The sequence below is a fragment of the Mesoplodon bidens genome (genome assembly GCF_964165515.1).
Source record: "Mesoplodon bidens genome assembly, chromosome: X".
Lineage (NCBI taxonomy): Eukaryota > Metazoa > Chordata > Mammalia > Artiodactyla > Ziphiidae > Mesoplodon > Mesoplodon bidens.
In genome coordinates this window covers 47,725,243-47,746,762 of record NC_138163.1, presented here as the reverse complement: position 1 = coordinate 47,746,762, position 21,520 = coordinate 47,725,243, and the positions used below count along the sequence as shown (strand labels likewise).

General features: G+C 38.7%; 1 protein-coding gene across 1 annotated transcript in view; it reads left to right on the top strand.

Moving 5' to 3' along the window:
• The window catches only part of DNAAF6 (dynein axonemal assembly factor 6), a gene marked incomplete at both ends in the record, with an annotated part of 41,816 nt that overhangs the window by 3,544 nt on the left and 16,752 nt on the right, over positions 1-21,520 (top strand). Inside the window, 3 exons of the mRNA XM_081223008.1 lie at positions 4,196-4,268; positions 11,387-11,492; positions 14,853-14,949. Coding sequence (XP_081079134.1) covers positions 4,196-4,268; positions 11,387-11,492; positions 14,853-14,949 — 276 coding nt within the window. The remainder of the gene's footprint in view (positions 1-4,195; positions 4,269-11,386; positions 11,493-14,852; positions 14,950-21,520) is intronic.

Here is a 21,520-nt window from a genome sequence, read left to right as displayed (position 1 = left end):
TGTGTATCTGTCTGAAGACTTGGGAGATAAGGGCAGGGGCCTGGAAAAGGAGAGTTGGAGGTGCTAGTTTGCCAGGACCACGCGATAAGAAGTTTTGACTGCCAACAATGGAGTGAATTGGAGCTGCAGAGTCTGACATCAGCAAGAACAATTAGTAAAAAAAGAAAAAATTGGGATTTTCTTGAAGTAGTGAAGAACTCCTGACAGGGACCAATAAGGTGGTAGCTGCTATACTGATGGTGTAATGTGTGTTATATTTAGCTGAAAAAAGAAAACTGTTCTTCTACTGGTGAGACAGGGGCAGTATGTCTGCTGTCCCTGTCTCATACAAGGGGTATGTCTGCTCATACAGAAGATGGCAAAATAAACCTGAACTTGCATGAAGACTGAAGTGCTTCAGCATGTATTTGACACTATTAATTTGGGGTTGCTGTTTAAATCCACTAGTTCAGTGTCATGAGGTGACGGGATGAAGAAGTATTTCATATCCACAGTGGAAAGAAGTAAAAGCTATTATAAGCCTTTTTTTTTTTTTTTTTGCAGTATGCGGGCCTCTCACGGTTGTGGCCTCTCCCGTTGCAGAGCACAGGCTCCGGACGCGCAGGCTCAGCGAACATGGCTCACGGGCCTACCCACTCCGCGGCATGTGGGATCTTCCCGGACCGGAGCACGAACCTGTGTCCCCTGCATTGGCAGGCAGACTCTCAACCACTGCGCCACCAGGGAAGCCCTATCAAGACTTTTGAATGAGTTGTTTGATGTCTAAATACTTAGACTCTATTTAGTGGTTTGTTTTTATTTCTATAAAACTTTCCCATACTTCTGTCCCCCATCTAACTATGACCAGACAACTGCCAAAACCCAAAGGGGTCGATGCTCTTATTCTAACACTTGATTCTAACTTTCAAACAGTTGAATGTGGCTCATTCCCCTAGCCCCAAGAATACATGATTCACTGGGCTGGAGCTTGGAATTTACTCTGATCAAAGATCAATTCTACCTTGGGATCTATTAAACCAAATACATTTTTTTTGGAATATAATTGCTTTACAATGGTGTGTTAGTTTCTGCTTTATAACCAAGTGAATCAGTTATACATATACATATGTTCCCATATCTCTTCCCTCTTGCGTCTCCCTCCCTCCCACCCTCCCTATCCCACCACTCCAGGTGGTCACAAAGCTCCGAGCTGATCTCCCTGTGCTATGGAGCTGCTTCCCATTAGCTATTTACCTTACGTTTGGTAGTGTATATATGTCCATGCCTCTCTCTCGCTTTGTCACAGCTTACCCTTCCCCCTCCCCATATCCTCAAGTCCATTGTCAGGTAGGTCTGTGTCATTATTCCTGTTTAAAACCTAGGTTCTTCATAACATTTTTTTTTCTTAAATTCCATATATATGTGTTAGCATACGATATTTGTCTTTCTCTTTCTGACTTACTTCACTCTGTATGACAGACTCTAGGTCTATCCACCTCATTACAAATAGCTCAATTTCGTTTCTTTTTATGGCTGAGGAATATTCCATTGTATATAGGTGCCACATCTTCTTTATCCATTCATCAGATGATGGACACTTAGGTTGTTTCCATCTCCAAGCTCTTGTAAATAGAGCTGCAATGAACATTTTGGTACATGTCTCTTTTTGAATTATGGTTTTCTCAGGGTATATGCCCAGTAGTGGGATTACTGGGTCATATGGTAGTTCTATTTGTACTTTTTTAAGGAACGTCCATACTGTTCTCTATAGTGGCTGTACCAATTCACATTCCCACCAGCAGTGCAAGAGTGTCCCCTTTTCTCCACACCCTCTCCAGCATTTATTGTTTCTAGATTTTTTAATGATGGCCATTATGACTGGTGTGAGATGATATCTCATTGTAGTTTTGATTTGCATTTCTCTAATGATTAATGATGCTGAGCATTCTTTCATCTGTTTGTTGGCAGTCTGTATATCTTCTTTGGAGAAATGTCTATTTAGGTCTTCTGCCCATTTTTGGATTGGATTGTTTGTTTTTTTGTTATTGAGCTGCATGAGCTGCTTGTAAATTTTGGAGATGAATCCTTTGTCAGTTGCTTCATTTGCAAATATTTTCTCCCATTCTGAGGGTTGTCTTTTGGTCTTGTTTATGGTTTCCTTTGCTGTGCAAAAGCTTTGAAGTTTCATTAGGTCCCATTTGTTTATTTTTGTTTTTATTTCCATTTCTCTAGGAGGTGGGTCCAAAAGGATCTTGCTGTGATTTATGTCATAGAGTGTTCTGCCTATGTTTTCCTCTAAGAGTTTGATAGTGTCTGGCCATATATCTAGGTCTTTAATCCATTTTGAGCTTATTTTTGTGTATGGTGTTAGGGAGCGATCTAATCTCATACTTTTACATGTCCCTGTCCAGTTTTCCCAGCACCACTTATTGAAGATGCTGTCCTTTCTCCACTGTACATTCCTGCCTCCTTTATCAAAGATAAGGTGACCTTATGTGTGTGGGTTTATCTCTGGGCTTTCTATCCTGTTCCATTTGTCTATCTTTCTGTTTTTGTGCCAGTACCATACTGCCTTGATTACTGTAGCTTTGTAGTATACTCTGAAGTCAGGGAGCCTGATTCCTTCAGCTCCGTTTTTCGTTCTCAAGATTGCTTTGGCTATTCGGGGTCTTTTGTGTTTCCATACAAATTGTGAAATTTTTTGTTCTAGTTCTGTGAAAAATGCCAGTGGTAGTTTGATAGGGATTGCCTTGAATCTGTAGATTGCTTTGCGTAGTAGAGACATTTTCACAGTATTGATTCTTCCAATCCAAGAACATGGTATATCTCTCCATCTATTTCTATCATCTTTAATTTCTTTCATCAGTGTCTTATAATTTTCTGCATACAGGTCTTTTGTCTCCTTAGGTAGGTTTATTCCTAGATATTTTATTCTTTTTGTTGCAGTGGTAAATGGGAGTGTTTTCTTGATTTCACTTTCAGATTTTTCATCATTAGTGTACAGGAATGCTGGAGACATCTCTGCATTAATTTTGTATCCTGCTACTTTACCAAATTCATTGATTAGCTCCAGTAGTTTTCTGGTAGCATCTTTAGGATTCTCTATGTATAGTGTCATATCATCTGCAAACAGTGACAGCTTTAATTCTTCTTTTCTGATTTGGATTCTTTTTATTTCCTTTTCTTCTCTGATTGTTGTGTCTAAAACTTCCAAAAGTATGTTGAGTAAGAGTGGTGAGAGTGGGCAACCTTGTCTTGTTCCTGATCTTAGTGGAAATGCTTTCAGTTTTTCACCATTGAGGATGATGTTGGCTGTGGGTTTGTCATATATGGCCTTTATTATGTTGAGGAAAGTTCCCTCTATGCCTACTTTCTGCAGGGCTTTTATCATAAATGGGTGTTGAATTTTGTCGAAAGCTTTCTCTGCATCTATTGAGATGGTCGTATGGTTTTTCTCCTTCAATTTGTTAATATGGTGTATCACGTTGATTGATTTGTGTATATTGAAGAATTCTTGCATTCCTGGAATAAACCCCACTTGATCATGGTGTATGATCCTTTTAATGTGCTGTTGGATTCTGTTTGCTAGTATTTTGTTGAGGATTTTTGCATCTATGTTCATCAGTGATATTGGCCTGTAGTTTTCTTTCTTTGTGACATTCTTGTCTGGTTTTGGTATCAGGGTGATGGTGGCCTCATAGAATGAGTTTGGGAATATTCCTCCCTCTGCTATATTTTGGAAGAGTTTGAGAAGGATAGGTGTTAGCTCTTCTCTAAATGTTTGATAGAATTCACCTGAGAAGCCATCTGGTCCTGGGCTTTTGTTTGTTGGAAGATTTTAAATCACAGTTTCAATTTCAGTGCTTGTGATTGGTCTGAGGTCTTCTGCCAGCGTGCCGTAGGTGTTCTGTAGGAGTTGTTCCACGTGTAGATGTATTTCTGGTTTATCTGTGGAGAGGAAGTTGATCTCCGTGTCTTACTCTTCCGCCATCTTCCCCGGAAGTCTGAAACCAAATACTTTTTGAAAGGACAATGAAAACACTTTCAAAATAATACTTGATATGTGTCTCTTGGTTATATAACAGCAATGGATAATTAAACTGGGAAACTTAATTAAACTGTAGATGGAAAGCTTATCAAATTTAAAGGATCACTCGTCATGTAATTTATACAAGTAGTAATTACAGAATTTTGGACATTTTTTCCTCTCCTACAGTCAAATAGTTCATCTGCAATGGGAGCCATGGGTTCTGGGAAATTTGGACCTCCAAAAAGGGAAGCACTTAAAGGTAAGTTATTTAATAAAGCATATAGATCAATATAATCAGTATAATCTTTTCTTTGGGAGCAAAATTATAGGGAGAGTAATACTAACTAACACTAGCACTTATCAAAGATGAACTGAAATAATTGTGGGAATGATGAACAACTATTTACATATAAAGATGTTGTTTTTACTCTAGTGTTGCAGGTAAGTTGTTTTTCTAGTAATGGAAATTAATTTGCCTTTAGTTATTCACATTTTTTGGCATATTTCCTGAGATGGAATACGAAGAAAGTCCCATGTGGTTAGGTAACTTTTTTATTATTTAGGGTCTAGTTACCACGACATTTAACTTCTTCACATTCTATGCTGCTATATTCTGGTAATTTCCCAGAATTCATTAATTCATTCAATAAATATTTGTTGAGAGCTAATTATGTACCAGGTAGTATGATCATCTCTGAGAGTACAGTGGAGATCAAAATAGAAAGGGTCCCTGCGCCCATTGAGCTAATAGTCCTTTGGAGAACACAATGAAACAAATAACTACACAATTATATCTTATATTGAAAAGCTTATAAATTAAAGCCCATGGGGTGACTTATAAAATCACGGGTCCAGTAAACTAGAATAAATATTTTTGGGTGTTTTCCCAGCATTTTGGGCTATACATTTTCACAGAGTTGAACATTTTACAGATCTTTAAAAATATAGAAATCTGTAATTCTGTTGGTCGTGATCACAGTTACCAAAGGGTGGACAGGGAGAGGAAATGAAGTACTCTCATCAATTTAGGTAATTGTAAAAGATTTTGTCTGGAAAAATGTTTAAAATAATGACTGAAATGAGGTCTGAGTGGACAATTTTTAAATTTCAGTTATTCTACATACTCAAGAGTCTATTTGCCTTATTCATGAGATATTCACTTCACAGAAGACTAGTTCAAATTTGGATGTATTACTGTGCTGCCTGTATTTCTGATAATGTAAATCTAATAACCTCTAAATTCTAAGAACAATGAGTCATATGTAAAACATTATATATAAATCTGTAATTATGCTTTACAAAGCCCATGCTAGATGGAAGCAGATCATTTCAAATGAACTCGCAGAATTGAAAACCTGACAATCAGGTGCATCTCTGGGAATGCTTAACGGTAATCAAAATAATGTTCTGCACCTAATGTGGGTCTCCATTTGTTGCCACAACAGTTGGAAAAAATGCAAGCTGGGATTTAGCATGCCTATTTACTTTCTCTTTTTTTAAAAAAACATCTTTATTGGAGTATAATTGCTTTACAATGTTGTGTCAGTTTCTGCTGTATAACAAAGTGAATCAGCTATACATATACATATATCCCCATATCCCCTCCCTCAGCATCTCCCTCCCACCCTCCCTATCCCACCCCTCTAGGTGGTCACAAAGCACCAAGCTGATCTCCCTGGGCTATGCGGCTGCTTCCCACTAGCTATCTATTTTATATTTGATAGTGTATATATGTCAATGCCACTCTCTCACTTCATCCCAGCTTACCCTTCCCCCTCCCTGTGTCCTCAAGTCCATTCTCTATGTCTGCATCTTTATTCCTGTCCTGTCCCTAGGTTCTTCAGAATCCCTTTTTTTTTTAGATTCCATATATATATGTTAGTATATGGTATTTGTTTTTCTCTTTCTGACTTACTTCACTCTGTATGACAGACTCTAGGTCCATCCACCTCACCACAAATAACTCTAATTTCATTTCTTTTTATGGCTGAGTAATATTCCATTGTATATATGTGCCACATCTTCTTTATCCATTCATCTGTCGATGGACATTTAGGTTGCTTCCATGCCCTGGCTATTGTAAATAGAGCTGCAATGAACATTGTGGCACATGGCTCTTTTTGAATTATTTTTTCCCAGGGTATATGCCCAGTAGTGGAATTGCTGGGTCATATGGCAGTTGTATTTTTAGTTTTTTAAAGAACCTCCATACCCTTCTCCATAGTGGCTGTATCAATTTACATTCCCACCAACAGTGCAAGACGGTTCCCTTTTCTCCACACCCTCTCCAGCATTTATTGTTTGTAGATTTTTTGATGATGGCCATTCTGACTGGTGTGAGTGACACCTCATTGTAGTTTAGATTTGCATTTCTCTAATGATTAGAGATGTTGAGCATTCTTTCATGTGTTCGTTGGCAATCTGTATATCTTCTTTGGAGAACTGTCTATTTAGGTCTTCTGCCCATTTTTGGATTGGGTTGTTTGTTTTTTGATATTGAGCTGCATGAGCTGCTTGTAAATTTCAGAGACTGGTCCTTTGTCAGTTGCTTCATTTGCAAGTATTTTCTGCCATTCTGACAGTTGTCTTTTCGTCTTGTTTATGGTTTCCTTTGCTGTGCAAAAGCTTTTAAGTTTCATTAGGTCCCATTTGTTTATTTTTGTTTTCATTTCCATTTCTCTAGGAGGTGGGTCAAAAAGGATCTTGCTGTGGTTTATGTCATAGAGTGTTCTGCCTATATTTTCCTCTAAGTTTTATAGCGTCCAGCCTTACATTTAGGTCTTTAATCCATTTTGAGTTTATTTTTGTGTATGGTGTTAGGGAGCGTTCTAATTCCATTCTTTTACATGTGGCTGTCCAGTTTTCCCAGCACCACTTATTGAAAGGCTGTCTTTTCTGCACTGTATATTCTTGCCTCTTTTATCAAGATAAAGTGCCCATACGTGCGTGGGTTTATCTCTGGGCTTTCTATGCTGTTCCATTGATCTATATTTCTTTGTGCCAGTACCATACTGATTTTGTGCTTTGTTTTTGTGCCAGTACCATACTGTCTTGATTACTGTAGCTTTGTAGTATAGTCTAAAGTCAGGGAGCCTCATTCCTCCAGCTCCGTTTTTCTTTTTCAAGATTGCTTTGGCTATTCGGGGTCTTTTGTGTTTCCATACAAATTGTGAAAGTTTTTGTTCTAGTACTGTGAAAAATGCCATTGGTAGTTTGATAGGGATTGCACTGAATCTGTAGATTGCTTTTGGTAGTATAGTCATTTTCACAATGTTGATTCTTCCAATCCAAGAACATGGTATATCTCTCCATCTGTTTCTATCATCTTTAATTTCTTTCATCAGTGTCTTATAGTTTTCTGCATATAGGAATTTTGTGTCCTTAGGTAGGTTTATTCCTAGGTATTTTATTCTTCTGGTTGCAGTGGTAAATGGGAGTGTTTCCTTAATTTCTCTTTCAGATTTTTCATCATTAGTGTATAGGAATGCAAGAGATTTCTGTGCATTAACTCTGTATCCTGCTACTTTACCAGATTCATTGATTAGCTCTAGTAGTTTTCTGGAAGCAGCTTTAGGATTCTCTATGTGTAGTATCATGTCATCTGCAAACAGTGACAGTTTTATCTCTTCTTTTCCAATTTGATTCCTTTTATTTCTGTTTCTTCTCTGATTGCTGTGGCTAAAACTTCCAAAAGTAAGTTGAATAAGAGTGGTGAGAGTGGGCAACCTTGTCTTGTTCTTGATCTTAGTGGAAAGGGTTTCACTTTTTCTCCATTGAGAACAATGTTGGCTATGAGTTTGTCATATATGGCCTTTATTATGTTGAGGTAGGTTCCTCTATGGCTACTTTCTGGAGAGATTTTATCATCAATGGGTGTTGAATTTTGTCAAAAGCTTTTTCTGCATCTATTGAGATTATCATATGGTTTTTATCATTCAGTTTGTTAATATGCTGAATCACATTGATTGATTTCCATATATTGAAGAATCCTTGCATTCCTGGGATAAATCCCACTTGATCATGTTTTATGATCCTTTTATGTGCTGTTGGATTCTGTTTTCTAGTATTTTGTTGAGGATTTTTGCCTCTATGTTCATCAGTGATATTGGCCTGTAGTTTTCTTTCTTTGTGACATCTTTGTCTGGTTGGTATGAGGTGTGATGGTGGCCTCGTAGAATGAATTTGGGACTGTTCCTGCCTCTGCTATATTTTGGAAGAGTTTGAGAAGCATAGGTGTTAGCTCTCTCTAAATGTTTGACAGAATTCACCCATGAAGCAATCTGATCCTGGGCTTTTGTTGGTTGGAAGATTTTTAATCACAGTGTCAATTCCAGTGCTTGTGATTGGCCTGTTTATATTTTCTATTTCTTGCTGGTTCAGTCTCGGAAGGTTGTGCTTTTCCAAGAATGTGTCCATTTCTTCCAGGTTGTCCATTTTATTGGCATAGAGCTGCTTGTATTAATCGCTCATGATTCTTTGTATTTCTGCAGGGTCATTTGTTACTTCCCCTTTTTCATTTCTACTTGTGTTGATTTGAGTCTTCTCCCTTTTTTCTTGATGAGTCTGTATAGTGGTTTATCAATTTTGTTTATCTTCTCAAAGAACCAGCTTTTAGTTTTATTGATCTTTGCTATTGTTTCCTTCATTTCTTTTTCATTTATTTCTGATCTGATTTTTATGATTTCTTTCCTTCTGCCAACTTTGGGTTTTTTTTTCTTCTTTCTCTAATTGCTTTAGGTGTAAGGTTAGGTTGTTTATTTGAGATGTTTCTTGTTTCTTAAGTTAGTATTTTGTGGCTATAAACTTCCCTTTTAGAACTGCTTTTGCTGCATCCCATAGGTTTTGGGTCATTGTGTCTCCATTGTCATTTGTTTCTAGGTATTTTTGATTTCCTTTTTGATTTCTTCAGTGATCTCTTAGTTATTTAATAGTGTATTGTTTCGCCTTCATGAGTTTGTATTTTTTTACAGATTTTTCCTGTAATGGATATCTAATCTCATAGTGTTGTGGTCGGAAAAGATACTTGATATGATTACAGTTTTCTTAAATATACCAAGGCTTGGTATATCCTGGAGAATGTTCTATGAGCACTTGAGAAGAAAGTGTATTCTGTTGTTTTTGGATGGAAAGTCCTATAAATATCAATTAAGTCTATCTCATCTAATGTGTCTTTTAATGTTTGTGTTTCCTTATTTATTTTCATTTTGGTTGACCTGTCCATTGGTGACAGTGGGGTGTTAAAGTTCCCTACTGTTATTGTGTTACTGTTGATTTCCCCTTTTCTGGCTGTTAGCATTTGCCTTATGTATTGAGGTGCTCCTATGTTGTGTGCATAAATATTCACAATTGTTATATCTTCTTCTTGGATTGATCCCTTGATCATTATGTAGTGTCCTTCTTTTTATTCTGCTTTGTCATAGTTATTTCCACTGTTTGATATTCCAGGTCACTTATCCGTTCTTCTGCCTCAGTTATTCTGCCATTGATTCCTTCTAGAGAATTTTTAATTTCATTTCCTGTGTTATTCATCATTGTTTGCTCTTTAGTCCTTCTGGGTCCTTGTTAAACATTTCTTGTATTTTCTCCATTCTAGTTCCAAGATTTTTGATCACCTTTACTATCATTACTCTGAATCCTTTTTCAGGTAGACTGCCTATTTCCTCTTCATTTGTTTGGTCTGGTGGGTTTTTATTTTGTTCTTTCCTCTGCTGCATATTTCTCATCTTCTCATTTTGCTTATCTTACCGTGTTTGGGGTCTCCTTTCCACAGGCTGCAGGTTCGTAGTTCCCATTGTTTTTGATGTCTGCCCCCAGTGTCTAAGGTTGATTCAATGGGTTGTTTAGGTTTCCTTGTGGAGGGGACTGGGGCCTGTGTTCTGGTGGATGAGCCTGGATCTTGTCTTTCTGGTGGGCAGGATCACGTCTGGTGGTGTGTTTTGGGGTTTCTGTGAACTTATTATGATTTTAGGCAGCCTGTCTGCTAATGGGTTGGGTTGTGTTCCTGTCTTCCTAGTTGTTTGGCATGGGGTGTCTAGCACTGGAGCTTGCTGGTTGTTGAGTGGAGCTGTGTCTTAGCATTGAGTTGGAGATCTCTGGGAGAGCTCTCGCCGCTTGATATTACGTGGAGCCGGGAGGTCTCTGGTGGTCCAGAACTCGGCTCTCCCACCTCAGAGGCTCAGGCCTGACACCCAGCTGGAACACCAAGATCCTTTCAGCCACATGGCCAGGTACATGCGGAGTTTCTTGCCTTTGGGAAGTCTGAGGTCTTCTGCCAGCGTTCAGTAGGTGTTCTGTAGGTGTTGTTCCACATTTAGATGTATTACTGACGTATTTGTGGGGAGGAAGGTGATCTCCACGTCTTACTCCTCCGCCATCTTGAAGGTCCTCTGAATGGTTAAACATTACTGCTACTATTGGAGGCACTCCTGAGGTGGCTGTGGGTGGCTGTGGCTCACTGCGGGGATGAAGACTCTGGCAGCAACTGTTCTGGCAAGTACTCATTGGTGTGAGCCCCCATTTACTTTCAAACATTTAAAGATGACATGTAGAAACCCCAGGCATGTGCTCAGTTGACATAAAGGACAAATAAGAGAGATTTTCTTTAGAGCTCTTGTCTATATGAGGAAAATAATGGATTAAAAATGATCATTGTCTCTACTGTTTTCAGTTTCTTTCACTGATAGTATTTTTAAAGAACTATGTCAGACTTGCATGGAAAAGGTATCAAGGGGCTTTTAAATAGTAAAACACAAGGCAAGATAAAATATTTCTATCCAAATCATATTGATTGCATGTTTGATTTGTTCTTTTATGTAAAAATATTTTATGTATGATCCTATTTGTTTCTGAAAAAATGTGTAATATTTCTTTGCATATATGTTGTATATAATATATATATTTTATACACAATATGTTACTTTATGTACTAAATATTTATATATTATATATTTTATATGTGTATATACACATATATGTATATATATTTCTGTAGATATAGATATAGATATACACACATATACAGAAAGAGAGAGAGAGAGAAAGAGAGAGAGACTGGAAAGATGTACACCAGAATGCTATCACTGATCATCTCTGGGTGGTTAGATTGTAGATTATTTTATTTTCTTCTTTTTGCTTATATGTCTTTTCCAAATTTTCTACAATTATTATTACAACTCTTCAATGTATTGGCTGTGTGTTGATTAAAAAATTTAAGTCAATTGTTACGAATTTAGCTTCTCTGATCAAAAAACAAGCTAGCGACTACAAATAGAAAATATTTCACTTCAGTGATCCCAAACTTAGTATGAAGAAGAACAGGAGCAATTTCAAGAGGTAAAACAGGCAAACGCTTCAACTTTATCTTCCCTTTCTTCACAGTCATCCCTCAAACAAGTGATGAAAATAGTGAGCACATCTGGAATCCAGAGGAGGTTCCAGAAGGGGCAGAGTACCATGATGTGTGGGATATTAGAGAAACACCAGAGTAAGTCAAATGAAGCCAGGAACATGTTTTTTGTGGTTTAAGTTAGATGTGTCATCTGATACCAGCTTTTGACAAGATTCATAATGTAACTTCTACCATATATAATATAATATAATATAATATAATATATATATATATAATAATATATATAATATACAATTTTATATTATAAAATATAAAACTATGGTGACACACAGAAGGCATGTGTAATTGATGATTTTTTTTCCTTCTAGAGCAGAAACAAATATTAAGACATAATACCTTTCTTTCAGTTATTATCTAACAAAAAGTGAAAAGTAGTCATTTCCATTATCACTTTATATTTAATATCATTTAGTTGTGTAATGTGGAAGTAACAGTGGGTAAAACCAGCCCATTAAATTACAAGCATTCATACAAGCTAAATTATTATGCCATGTTTTTGTGTCAAAGACTTGCTTTTAATTACTCAGTGTTCCACAATTTTAGTAAAAGGCTATGGTCTCCCACCAATTATCAGCTGTTACCTGGACTAATTTACTAGTTATTTTAGGATTATGTTTAGTATATTGTGCAGGCAGGATTGAAGGCTTGCTTTCTAGTCTTTTCAATAGGAATTATAAATATGAATTTTAGAATTATCATAAAAAACCTTTCGTACTAATAAGTGAAATCACTCATACTGTTAAGGATTAAAGTGTGTTTACGTACATAATTGAAATTAATGATTAAATACACTAATATGTATAAGTGATTCACTTTGTTATAAAGCAGAAACTGACACACCATTGTAAAGCAATTGTACTCTAATAAAGATGTAAAAAATAATAATAATAAATAAATAAATAAACACACTAAGCTTTAAATATGTATTTTAAAATAAAATCTTGTTTGAATATTTAGAATAGCTTGAAAAACAAAGGCAATATTTATTAAATTATAGTGTGTTTTATAATGTCTTGAAAACTTCTATGGCAAAAATGATCTGAGAACTTTTCTAATCCTGACTGTAAAACTGTGTCCAATGCTTAAAAAAAAAATGATGCTTCTATCTTCTATGTCAGTTCTGAAAATAGAAGCAGTGGGAGACCGCAGATAATTAACTAGAAAAAAAGTATCCAGCTCTCAAATAAACAATGTAAAAAACAGTAAACCTCATAAAAAAAGAAATCAAAGGGGATTTTAAAACATTTCTGTCTGCATCTTAAGTATGAAGGGAGTGAATCCCAGGTTATGTTTATACATTGCCCACACATCCCTATGAAAGGTAAGATTTAAGTCATTCATTTGTCACATAGTTTAATGAATGTCAAACATCCATATGTGGCTAGCTCCAAATCTGAGTAAATTTTTATTTTTCATCCTGATGTTTGATGTTCTATAGAAAGAATATCCCTCAAAGCTTTAAATGAACAAGAACTGCAGTCAGGATATGAAGAAAATTGCTTTATAAGATTTTTTAATCTCAATTTTCTATCTTATGCAAATACATTCCAAACTGTCCCAATTGGTAAAGAAGAAAATGGGTAAAGAAGGTGAACAGGCAGATCACAAAAGAAGAATCACAAGTTACCAAATTAAAAATAATAAGGGCCTGAGCTAAGTCACTGGCCTTGGAGAGAAATATGAGTGTCTTTATTTGAGAGATATTTGAAGGAAGATTTCGTATTTGTTTAGATATAATGAATGAGAGGAAAGCAGTAGCTAGAGCCAACCCATGTGGGAGTCCTGGGCACATAGATCAATATCTTTCTGTTTTGTTTTAACTTGGCTTCACCTTTGTGAATACCTGGTAGCTGTTACAGTCTATTAAGAAAAAAGTGTCCTATCTCAAATAGCTATTTACTGTTAGCCCTATTCCAACTCAGAGAAGTCCCTCTTTCATCCTTGGGCATTCCTATTTGCAAGTGGTCAGAAGTTCAATGTCTCCAGATACAATTTTCCAACTGCCTACTATATATATTTGCCTGAATGTCCCAAAGCATCTCACACTCCACACACCCTAAACCAAACTCACCATTTCCCCGCCACTTACATTCCCAATCACAGTTAGTGGCTTCACTGTTCACCCAGTCACCCAAGCTAGTAACCTCAGCATCATCTTTTTTTTTTTTTTTTTTTTTTTTTTGCGGTACGCGGGCCTCTCACTGCTGCGGCCTCTCCCGTTGCGGAGCACAGGCTCTGGACGCGCAGGCTCAGCAGCCATGGCTCACAGGCCCAGCCGCTCCATGGCATGAAGATCCGGTCCGGATCTTCCCGGACCGGGACATGAACCCCTGTCCCCTGCATCGGCAGGAGGACTCTCAACCACTGCGCCACCAGGGAAGCCCTCAGCATCATCTTTGATGCTTTCCTGTCATTCATTATATCTAGTCAAATACCAAATCTTCCTTCAAATATTTGTAAATGTTTACTTACTTCATTCCATCTAAAAAGATAGGGTAGGGACTTCCCTGGCAGTCCAGTGGTTAAGACTCTGTGCTTCCAGTGCAGGGGGTGTGGGTTCGATCCCTGGTCAGGGAACTAAGATCCCACATGCTGTGCAGTGTGACCAAAATAAATAAATAAATAAAATTAAAATTAAAAAATAAAAAGATATAGTTCATTATGGCTGGGGGTTTCTATAAACCACTCTATCCCTAGGGTCCCAAACTTGGGGGCAAGGAAAGATTTGTGAATTGTCATGTGTGAGGTGAAATACCAGGAAAACCTTTCACTGGACTAAGAATTCTGTAGGACTAGATTCTAAACACTGTAGTTGTACCTGTGCTGACTACACTACCCATGTTTCTACTGTAGAATTTTTGAGGTAGAAAACACAATAGAGATCATTTAGTTCAAACCCACCCCCTCCCATAAATTGTACAAATCTGGAAGCTGAGCACATGAGTTTGTGACTTGACCAAGATAACACAGTTAATGACAGAAAGAGTACTAAACCTGGATTTTCTAACTCTACTCTGAGGCTTAAATTGAACAGAGGAAGGTTTCCATTTATCCATAAAACCCTGGGTTATGGGCTCACTATTCTTCTAAGCAATTGTTTTCCAGGAAAGGAACTTCCTTTTTTCTTCTGCTTTTACTCTTACTAGAATCTTATTAGAAGTTCCCTCAATCTATTTTATTTGTATAGCTCTGAAATAGTGAAGCTTTATTTTTAGAAAACAGTATACACAACATAAATCCTGACAGTGTTGGGTATTTTTGACTGAATTTCTAGACTTTTGTTCCCTTATTTTCTGCTACATGCCTGAAAAACTGCAAGCACTTTATTTTGTCCTTTTATTTTTTGTAATAGCATGTCCTCATAAGTTTCTAGTTTTCTGCTGACAGGAAATTGCTCTTTCATTTGAGTCTCTATATCACTGGCTTTTTCTTCAGATATGAAGTTGTGTTCAAACAGCAGGTGGGAACAGAAGATATGTTCCTGGGATTGACCAGAAAGGATCCTTCAACTGCGTGCTGTAAGGATCTAGTGGTAAGCCTCTCCCCTCTTCCCCATTTTCCATTTGACCATTATAGTTAAATTGACTGTTGTATACATAATACCATAGGCAAGGCTGTAAACCCTTTAAAAATAGTGGTTGCTACTCTTGCACTGCTGGTGGGAATGTGAATTGGTACAGCCACTATGGAGAACAGTATAGAGGTTCCTTAAAAAACTACAAATAGAACTACCATATGACCCAGCAATCCCACTACTGGGCATATACCCTGAGAAAACCATAATTCAAAAAGAGTCATGTACCAAAATGTTCATTGCAGCCCTATTTACAATAGCCCGGAGATGGAAACAACCTAAGTGTCCATCATCGGATGAATGGATAAAGAAGATGTGGCACCTATATACAGTGGAATATTCCTCAGCCATAAAAAGAAACGAAATTGAGCTATTTGTAATGAGGTGGATAGACCTAGATTCTGTCATACAGAGTGAAGTATGTCAGAAAGAGAAAGACAAATACCGTATGCTAACACATATATATGGAATTTAAGAAAAAAATGTCATGAAGAACCTAGGGGTAAAACAGGAACAAAGACACAAACCTACTTGAGAATGGACTTGAGGATACGGGGAGGGGGGAGGGTAAGCTGTGACAAAGCGAGAGAGAGGCATGGACATATATACACTACCAAACGTAAGGTAGATAGCTAGTGGGAAGCAGCCGCATAGCCCAGGGAGATCAGCTCGGTGCTTTGTGACCGCTTGGAGAGGTGGGAGGGAGAGAGATGCAAGAGGGAAGGGATATGGGAACAGATATATATGTATAACTGATTCACTTTGTTATAAAGCAGAAACTAACACACCATTGTGAAGCAATTATACTCCAATAAAAAAATAGTGGTTGCTATGTTTGAGGTACTAAGGGAATAATAGGATAGACAGTTTAAAATTGGTAAACGTGTACAAAATAAACTAAGTTTACACATGTGGATAAGATTTACAAATAAACAGAATCATATGATATAACACACTACTTCTAGTCCTAATAAAACTGCCCAATCTGGACTGAATTTTCTTTCATCCTAGTTCTGTACCATACGTGTCATCTGATTTTTTTTTTACAACTTTATTGGTCTGGTGGGTTTTTATCTTGCTCCTTCACCTGCTGTGTGTTTTTCTGTCTTCTCATTTTGCTTATCTTACTGTGTTTGGGGTCTCCTTTTTGCTGGCTGCAGGTTTGTAGTTCCAGTTGTTTTTGGTGTCTGTCCCCAGTGGCTAAGGTTGGTTCAGTGGGTTGTGTAGGCTTCCTGGTGGAGGGAACTAGTGCCTGTGTTCTGGTGGATGAGGCTCGATCTTGTCTTTCTGGTGGGCAGGTACACGTCTGGTGGTGTGTTTTGGCGTGTCTGTGGACTTATTATGATTTTAGGCAGCCTCTCTGCTAATGGGTGGGGTTGTGTTCCTGTCTTGCTAGTTGTTTGGCATAGGGTGTCCAGCACTGTAGCTTGCTGGTCGTTGAGTGAAGCTGGGTGCTGGTGTTGAGATGGAGATCTCTGGGAGATTTTCGCCGTTTGATATTATGTGGAGCTGGGAGGTCTCTTGTGGACCAGTGTCCTGAAGTTGGCTCTCCCACCTCAGAGGCACAGCACTGACTCCTGGCTGCAGCACCAAGAGCCTTTCATTCACATGGCTCAGAATAAAAGGGAGAAAAAGTAGAAAGAAAGAATTAGTAGAAGTAGGAAGAAAGAAAGAAAGAAAGAAAGAAAGAAAGAAAGAAAGAAAGAAAGAAAGAAAGAAGGAAAGAAAGAAAGAAAGGAGGGAGGCAGGGAGGAAGGAGGGAAGGAAGAAGGGAAGGAAGGAAAAAAGAAAGAAAGAAGATAAAGTAAAATAAAATAAAGTATGATAAAATATAATAAAGTTATTAAAATAAAAAATAATCATTAAGAAGAAAGAAACGGACAGATAGAACCCTGGGATAAATGGTGGAAGCAAAGCTATACAGACAAAATCTCACACAGAACCATACACATACACACTCACAAAAAGAGGAAAAGGGGAAAAAATCATAAATCTTGCTCTCAAAGTCCACCTCCTCAATTTGGGATGATTCGTTGTCTAAAGGAGGGAGGGAAGGAAGGAAGGAAGGAAGGAAGGAAAGAAAGAAAGAAAGAAAGAAGATAAAGTAAATTAAAATAAAGTAAGATAAAATAAAATAAAGTTATTAAAGTAAAAAATAATTATTAAGAAAAAAATTAAAAACAAAAAAAAGGACGGATAGAACCCTAGGACAAAGGGTGGAAGCAAAGCTGTACAGACAAAATCTCACACAGAGGCATACACATACACACTCACAAAAAGAGGAAAAGGGGAAAAAATCATAAATCTTGCTCTCAAAGTCCACCTCCTCAATTTGGCATGATTCGTTGTCTATTCAGTTATTCCACAGATGCAGGGTACCACAAGTTGATTATGGAGCTTTAATCCACTGCTTCTGAGGCTGCTGGGAGAAATTTCCCTTTCTCTTCTTTGTTCACACAGCTCCCACGGTTCGTCTTTGGATTTGGACCCACCTCTGCGTGTAGGTCTCCCAAGGGTGTCTGTTCTTCGCTCAGAGAGGACAGGGTTAAAGGAGCAACTGATTTGGGGGCTCTGGCTCACTCAGGCTGGGGAGAAGTATGGGTACAGGGTGAGGGGCGAGCCTGGGGTGGCAGAGGCCAGCGTGACGTTGCAAAGGCCTGAGGCACGCCTTTTGTTCTCCCAGAGAAGTTGTCTCTGGATCACGGGACCCTGGCTGTGGCGGGCTGCACAGGCTCCCTGGAACGGAGGTGTGGAGAGTGACCTGTGCTCGCACACAGGCTTCTTGGTGGCTGTAGCAGCAGCCTTAGCGTGCCAGGCCCGTCTCTGGGGTCCGCGCTGTTAGCCAAGGCTCGTGCCCGTCTCTGGAGCTCCTTTAAGCGGCGCTCTTAATCCTCTCTCCTCGCGCACCAGGAAACAAAGAGGGAAGAAAAAGTCTCTTGCCTCTTTGGCAGGTCCAGACCATTTCCCGGATTCCCTCTCGGCTAGCTGTAGCGCACTAGCCCCCTTCAGGCTGTGTTCACACCGCCAACCCCAGTCCTCTCCCTGGGATTCAACCGAAGCCCGAGCCTCAGCTCCCAGCCCCGTCCGCCCCGGCGGCCGAGCAGCCAAGCCTCTCGGGCTGGTGAGTGCCGGTCGGCACCGATCCTCTGTGCGGGAATCTCTCCGCTTTGCCCTCCGCACCTCTGTGGCTGTGCTCTACTCCGTGGCTCCGAAGCTCCCCCCCTCCGCCACCCACAGTCTCTGCCCGCGAAGGGGCTTCCTAGTGTGTGGAAACCTTTCCTCCTTCACGGCTCCCGCCCACTGGTGCAGGTCCCGTCCCTATTCTTTTGTCTCTGTTTATTCTTTTTTCTTTTGCCCTACCCAGGTACGTAGGGGACTTTCTTGCCTTTTGGGGGGTCTGAGGTCTTCTGCCAGCGTTCAGTAGGTGTTCTGTAGGAGTTGTGCCACGTGTAGATGTATTTCTGGTGTATCTGTTGGGAGGAAGGTGATCTCCGCATCTTACTCTTCCACCATCTTCCCCGGAAGTCTGTCATCTGATTGGTTATTAATTTCTGATGAGTGACAGTCAATCAAAATGAAATATTTCCTTCCCTGAGTCTGTCTTATCTCTTATATCTGTATTTCTTTTAATGACTCAGCTTACATTGCGGGACGTAAAAGAGGATTTTTTTTTCTTAAATTTTGGATCTGAACTACTGACTTAACACTCTCAAAAGACATCCAAAATGTTACTTGGCTCCCTTATCTGAATGACACTACAGCATGTTGAAGAGCATCCTTTGCCAAGCCACTGTTTCTGTATAATAACGGTAGCGATACCAAAAATATCAATAAGACTTCCTTACTGGGCCTAACCAAGAGTGTGGAATGCAACTCACTTTGGCAATATACACTAGTAATTCTGGTGTTTGGTGCCGGGAATTTATTTTTTGAGATCAGGGGCTGTGCATCTGTATTTTCCCCTCCCTCTCTTGTAATACTCTACAACACAGAGTACTGAAGTACCCATAGGAGATGCTTAATATTTTTCCTTAAGCAAAAGATAAATGGATTCTCTCTTTTGCATAAACTTCAGGTTTGCTCTTATTAGCAAAATCTAAGACATTCAATTGGATCACATAACATAATGGGAATAGCGTCTTTAAAGACTTCAGGAGATTTTTCAAACTTAATGAGTTAAGGTTTCAAGTGATCTTGAAGTAATTAGCTCCCAGGGTTTTACCAGTAATATTCAACTTTCTCTCTCTTAAATGACTGTAAGATTGTTTTTGATGTTTGGTACTGCGGATTACTCTAAACTCTAAAGAAATTCTAGGCCCTAAATTAATAAAACTGTTGTGAGCCTTTCCATTTCCCTCATGCAGCTTGCTCCCAGCATTAATAATAAAGGTATGCTGAATGAAGAATCTTGGAAACTACATCACATCTCAGAGTAGGAGTACACAGTTTATCTAAAACTCGACACGTATGTACAAAAAAAGACTTGATTCCTCCCTCTAATGAGCTTATAATTGACTGGGGAGACTAAACTAACATAAATGAACCCATTTTATTATTAACAATTAAATTCAGTGTTGACAATTTTAAGTTTGCCAGGAGTTCAGAAGGTTTGGATAAGACATGGACACCTTTGAATGCCAGAAACAGATGAAACATTTGTTGGTGCTATGGCACTTCACCACATGTATAGCATTCTTTTTCTCTTCCTTTTTCTTCATACATTCAATCTTTAAATACTACTGCAGGGCTTCCCTGGTGGCGCAGTGGCTGAGAGTCCGCCTGCCGATGCAGGGGACGCGGGTTCATGCCCCGGTCCGGGAGGATCCCACATGCCGCGGAGCGTCTGGGCCCGTGAGCCATGGCCGCTGGGCCTGCACGTCCGGACCCTGTGCTCCGCAATGGCAGAGGCCACAACAGTGAGAGGCCCGCGTATTGGAAAAAAAAAAAAATACTACTACATACCAGGCACTATCCTAAGTACTAGGGATACAAAGACAAATAAGAAACAGTCAATTACCCTCAAGGAATTTACAGGTAATGAGATGGACACCTAAAAAGTCATTGCAGTTCACTATGGCAAGTACGTATTTAGAGGCATATACCAGGTATGTGGTGACATGAAGCAGAAAGGGCAGAAAGGGATCAACACCAGGTGGATAGGATTTCTCCAGTGGACAGCATTCCAAGAAGGGCATTCCAAACAGAAGTAAGAGCACATGGAAAGGTATTCAGGCATGAAATAGCATGACCTATTTGGGTAAGCATTGAGTGTAACAAGAGTAAAGAATAATTGTGGACAGTGGTGTACTGGTGAGCTGTCTCTCAAGAAAGAAAAAAAACAGATTTGCAGCTTGAATTTTATCCTATAGGCATATTAATGATGACATCCACTGTCATCGCTTAACCCTGCTGGGAAGACTCTGACTGCAGAGGTTGATGCCCTCATCTCAGGTATTTCTTGCACAATTTTTAAGCTTATTATTCCTGTTAATAATATGGCATTTTTTCAACTCTAAGACATCATCAAATTGTAGATGTGCCATTTGTTTAGTAACATAGGAAAAATATGTATACTACCCCATTAAATATACACATTGATTGTGTGATTCATCCCAATAACGGAAACATAAAAATATGAGGAAAATAACACCTTAGAATTGGCTAAATATGTTATTTGGGTCCTGGAACTGGTCTCTATGTAACAATCTGACCCAGAGACTTTAAGAAGAAGCCCTCTGCTTAAGCTGAGGAAGGTAATAGGAACACAAACAATCTGTTTAAATACAAGGACTGATTTGGGGTTTAAAAATTTACAAGAACCACCTTTCCTTTACCCTCCCCAGACTCCAAATAAGAAAGCAAGAGTTATGAGTCCTAAATCAAAGTGTTGATCCTAAACAAAATTCTGAGTTAAGAATATGTATGTCTTCAGCAAACCTTCCATCTTTTCCTTCTAACCCCAACCCAGAGAGTTCCATTATCCAAACTTTGGCTGCTGCCCTACTCCTGAGTTTGTAGTTACCAAGCTTCCCGTGCCTTAATCTATATTTGGGCATTTTATTTTCTAAATAAAAACTGTATATATTTAAAGTGTACACTATGTTGATTTGATATACATATACATAGTGAAATGATTACTACAGTCAAGCTGATTAACATATCATCTCCTCACATACCATTTGTGTGTGTGGGGGGGGGTGTGGTGATAGCACCTGAAATCTACCCTTAGCAATTTCCCAATATTCAATACAGTATTATTAACTACTGTCATCATGCTGTACGTTAATTTTAGAGCTAGGACTAGGCCAGTGGTTTGCAGGTTTGTTCTGTTTTGTTTTTAGCTGCCAACTCTTTTCTTCAAACACAATTCTGTGAGAAAGCCTAACATATAAAACACGTACTACTGCCTTGGTTAAAAGGGTACTATCATCTATGAGACAGCTCCTAGGAGAAAAACGGAGGCTCTTTGGAACACAGTTTGAAAGTGTTGATTTAGACTTTCTTCCTTATATTACAGTTGGGAAAATAA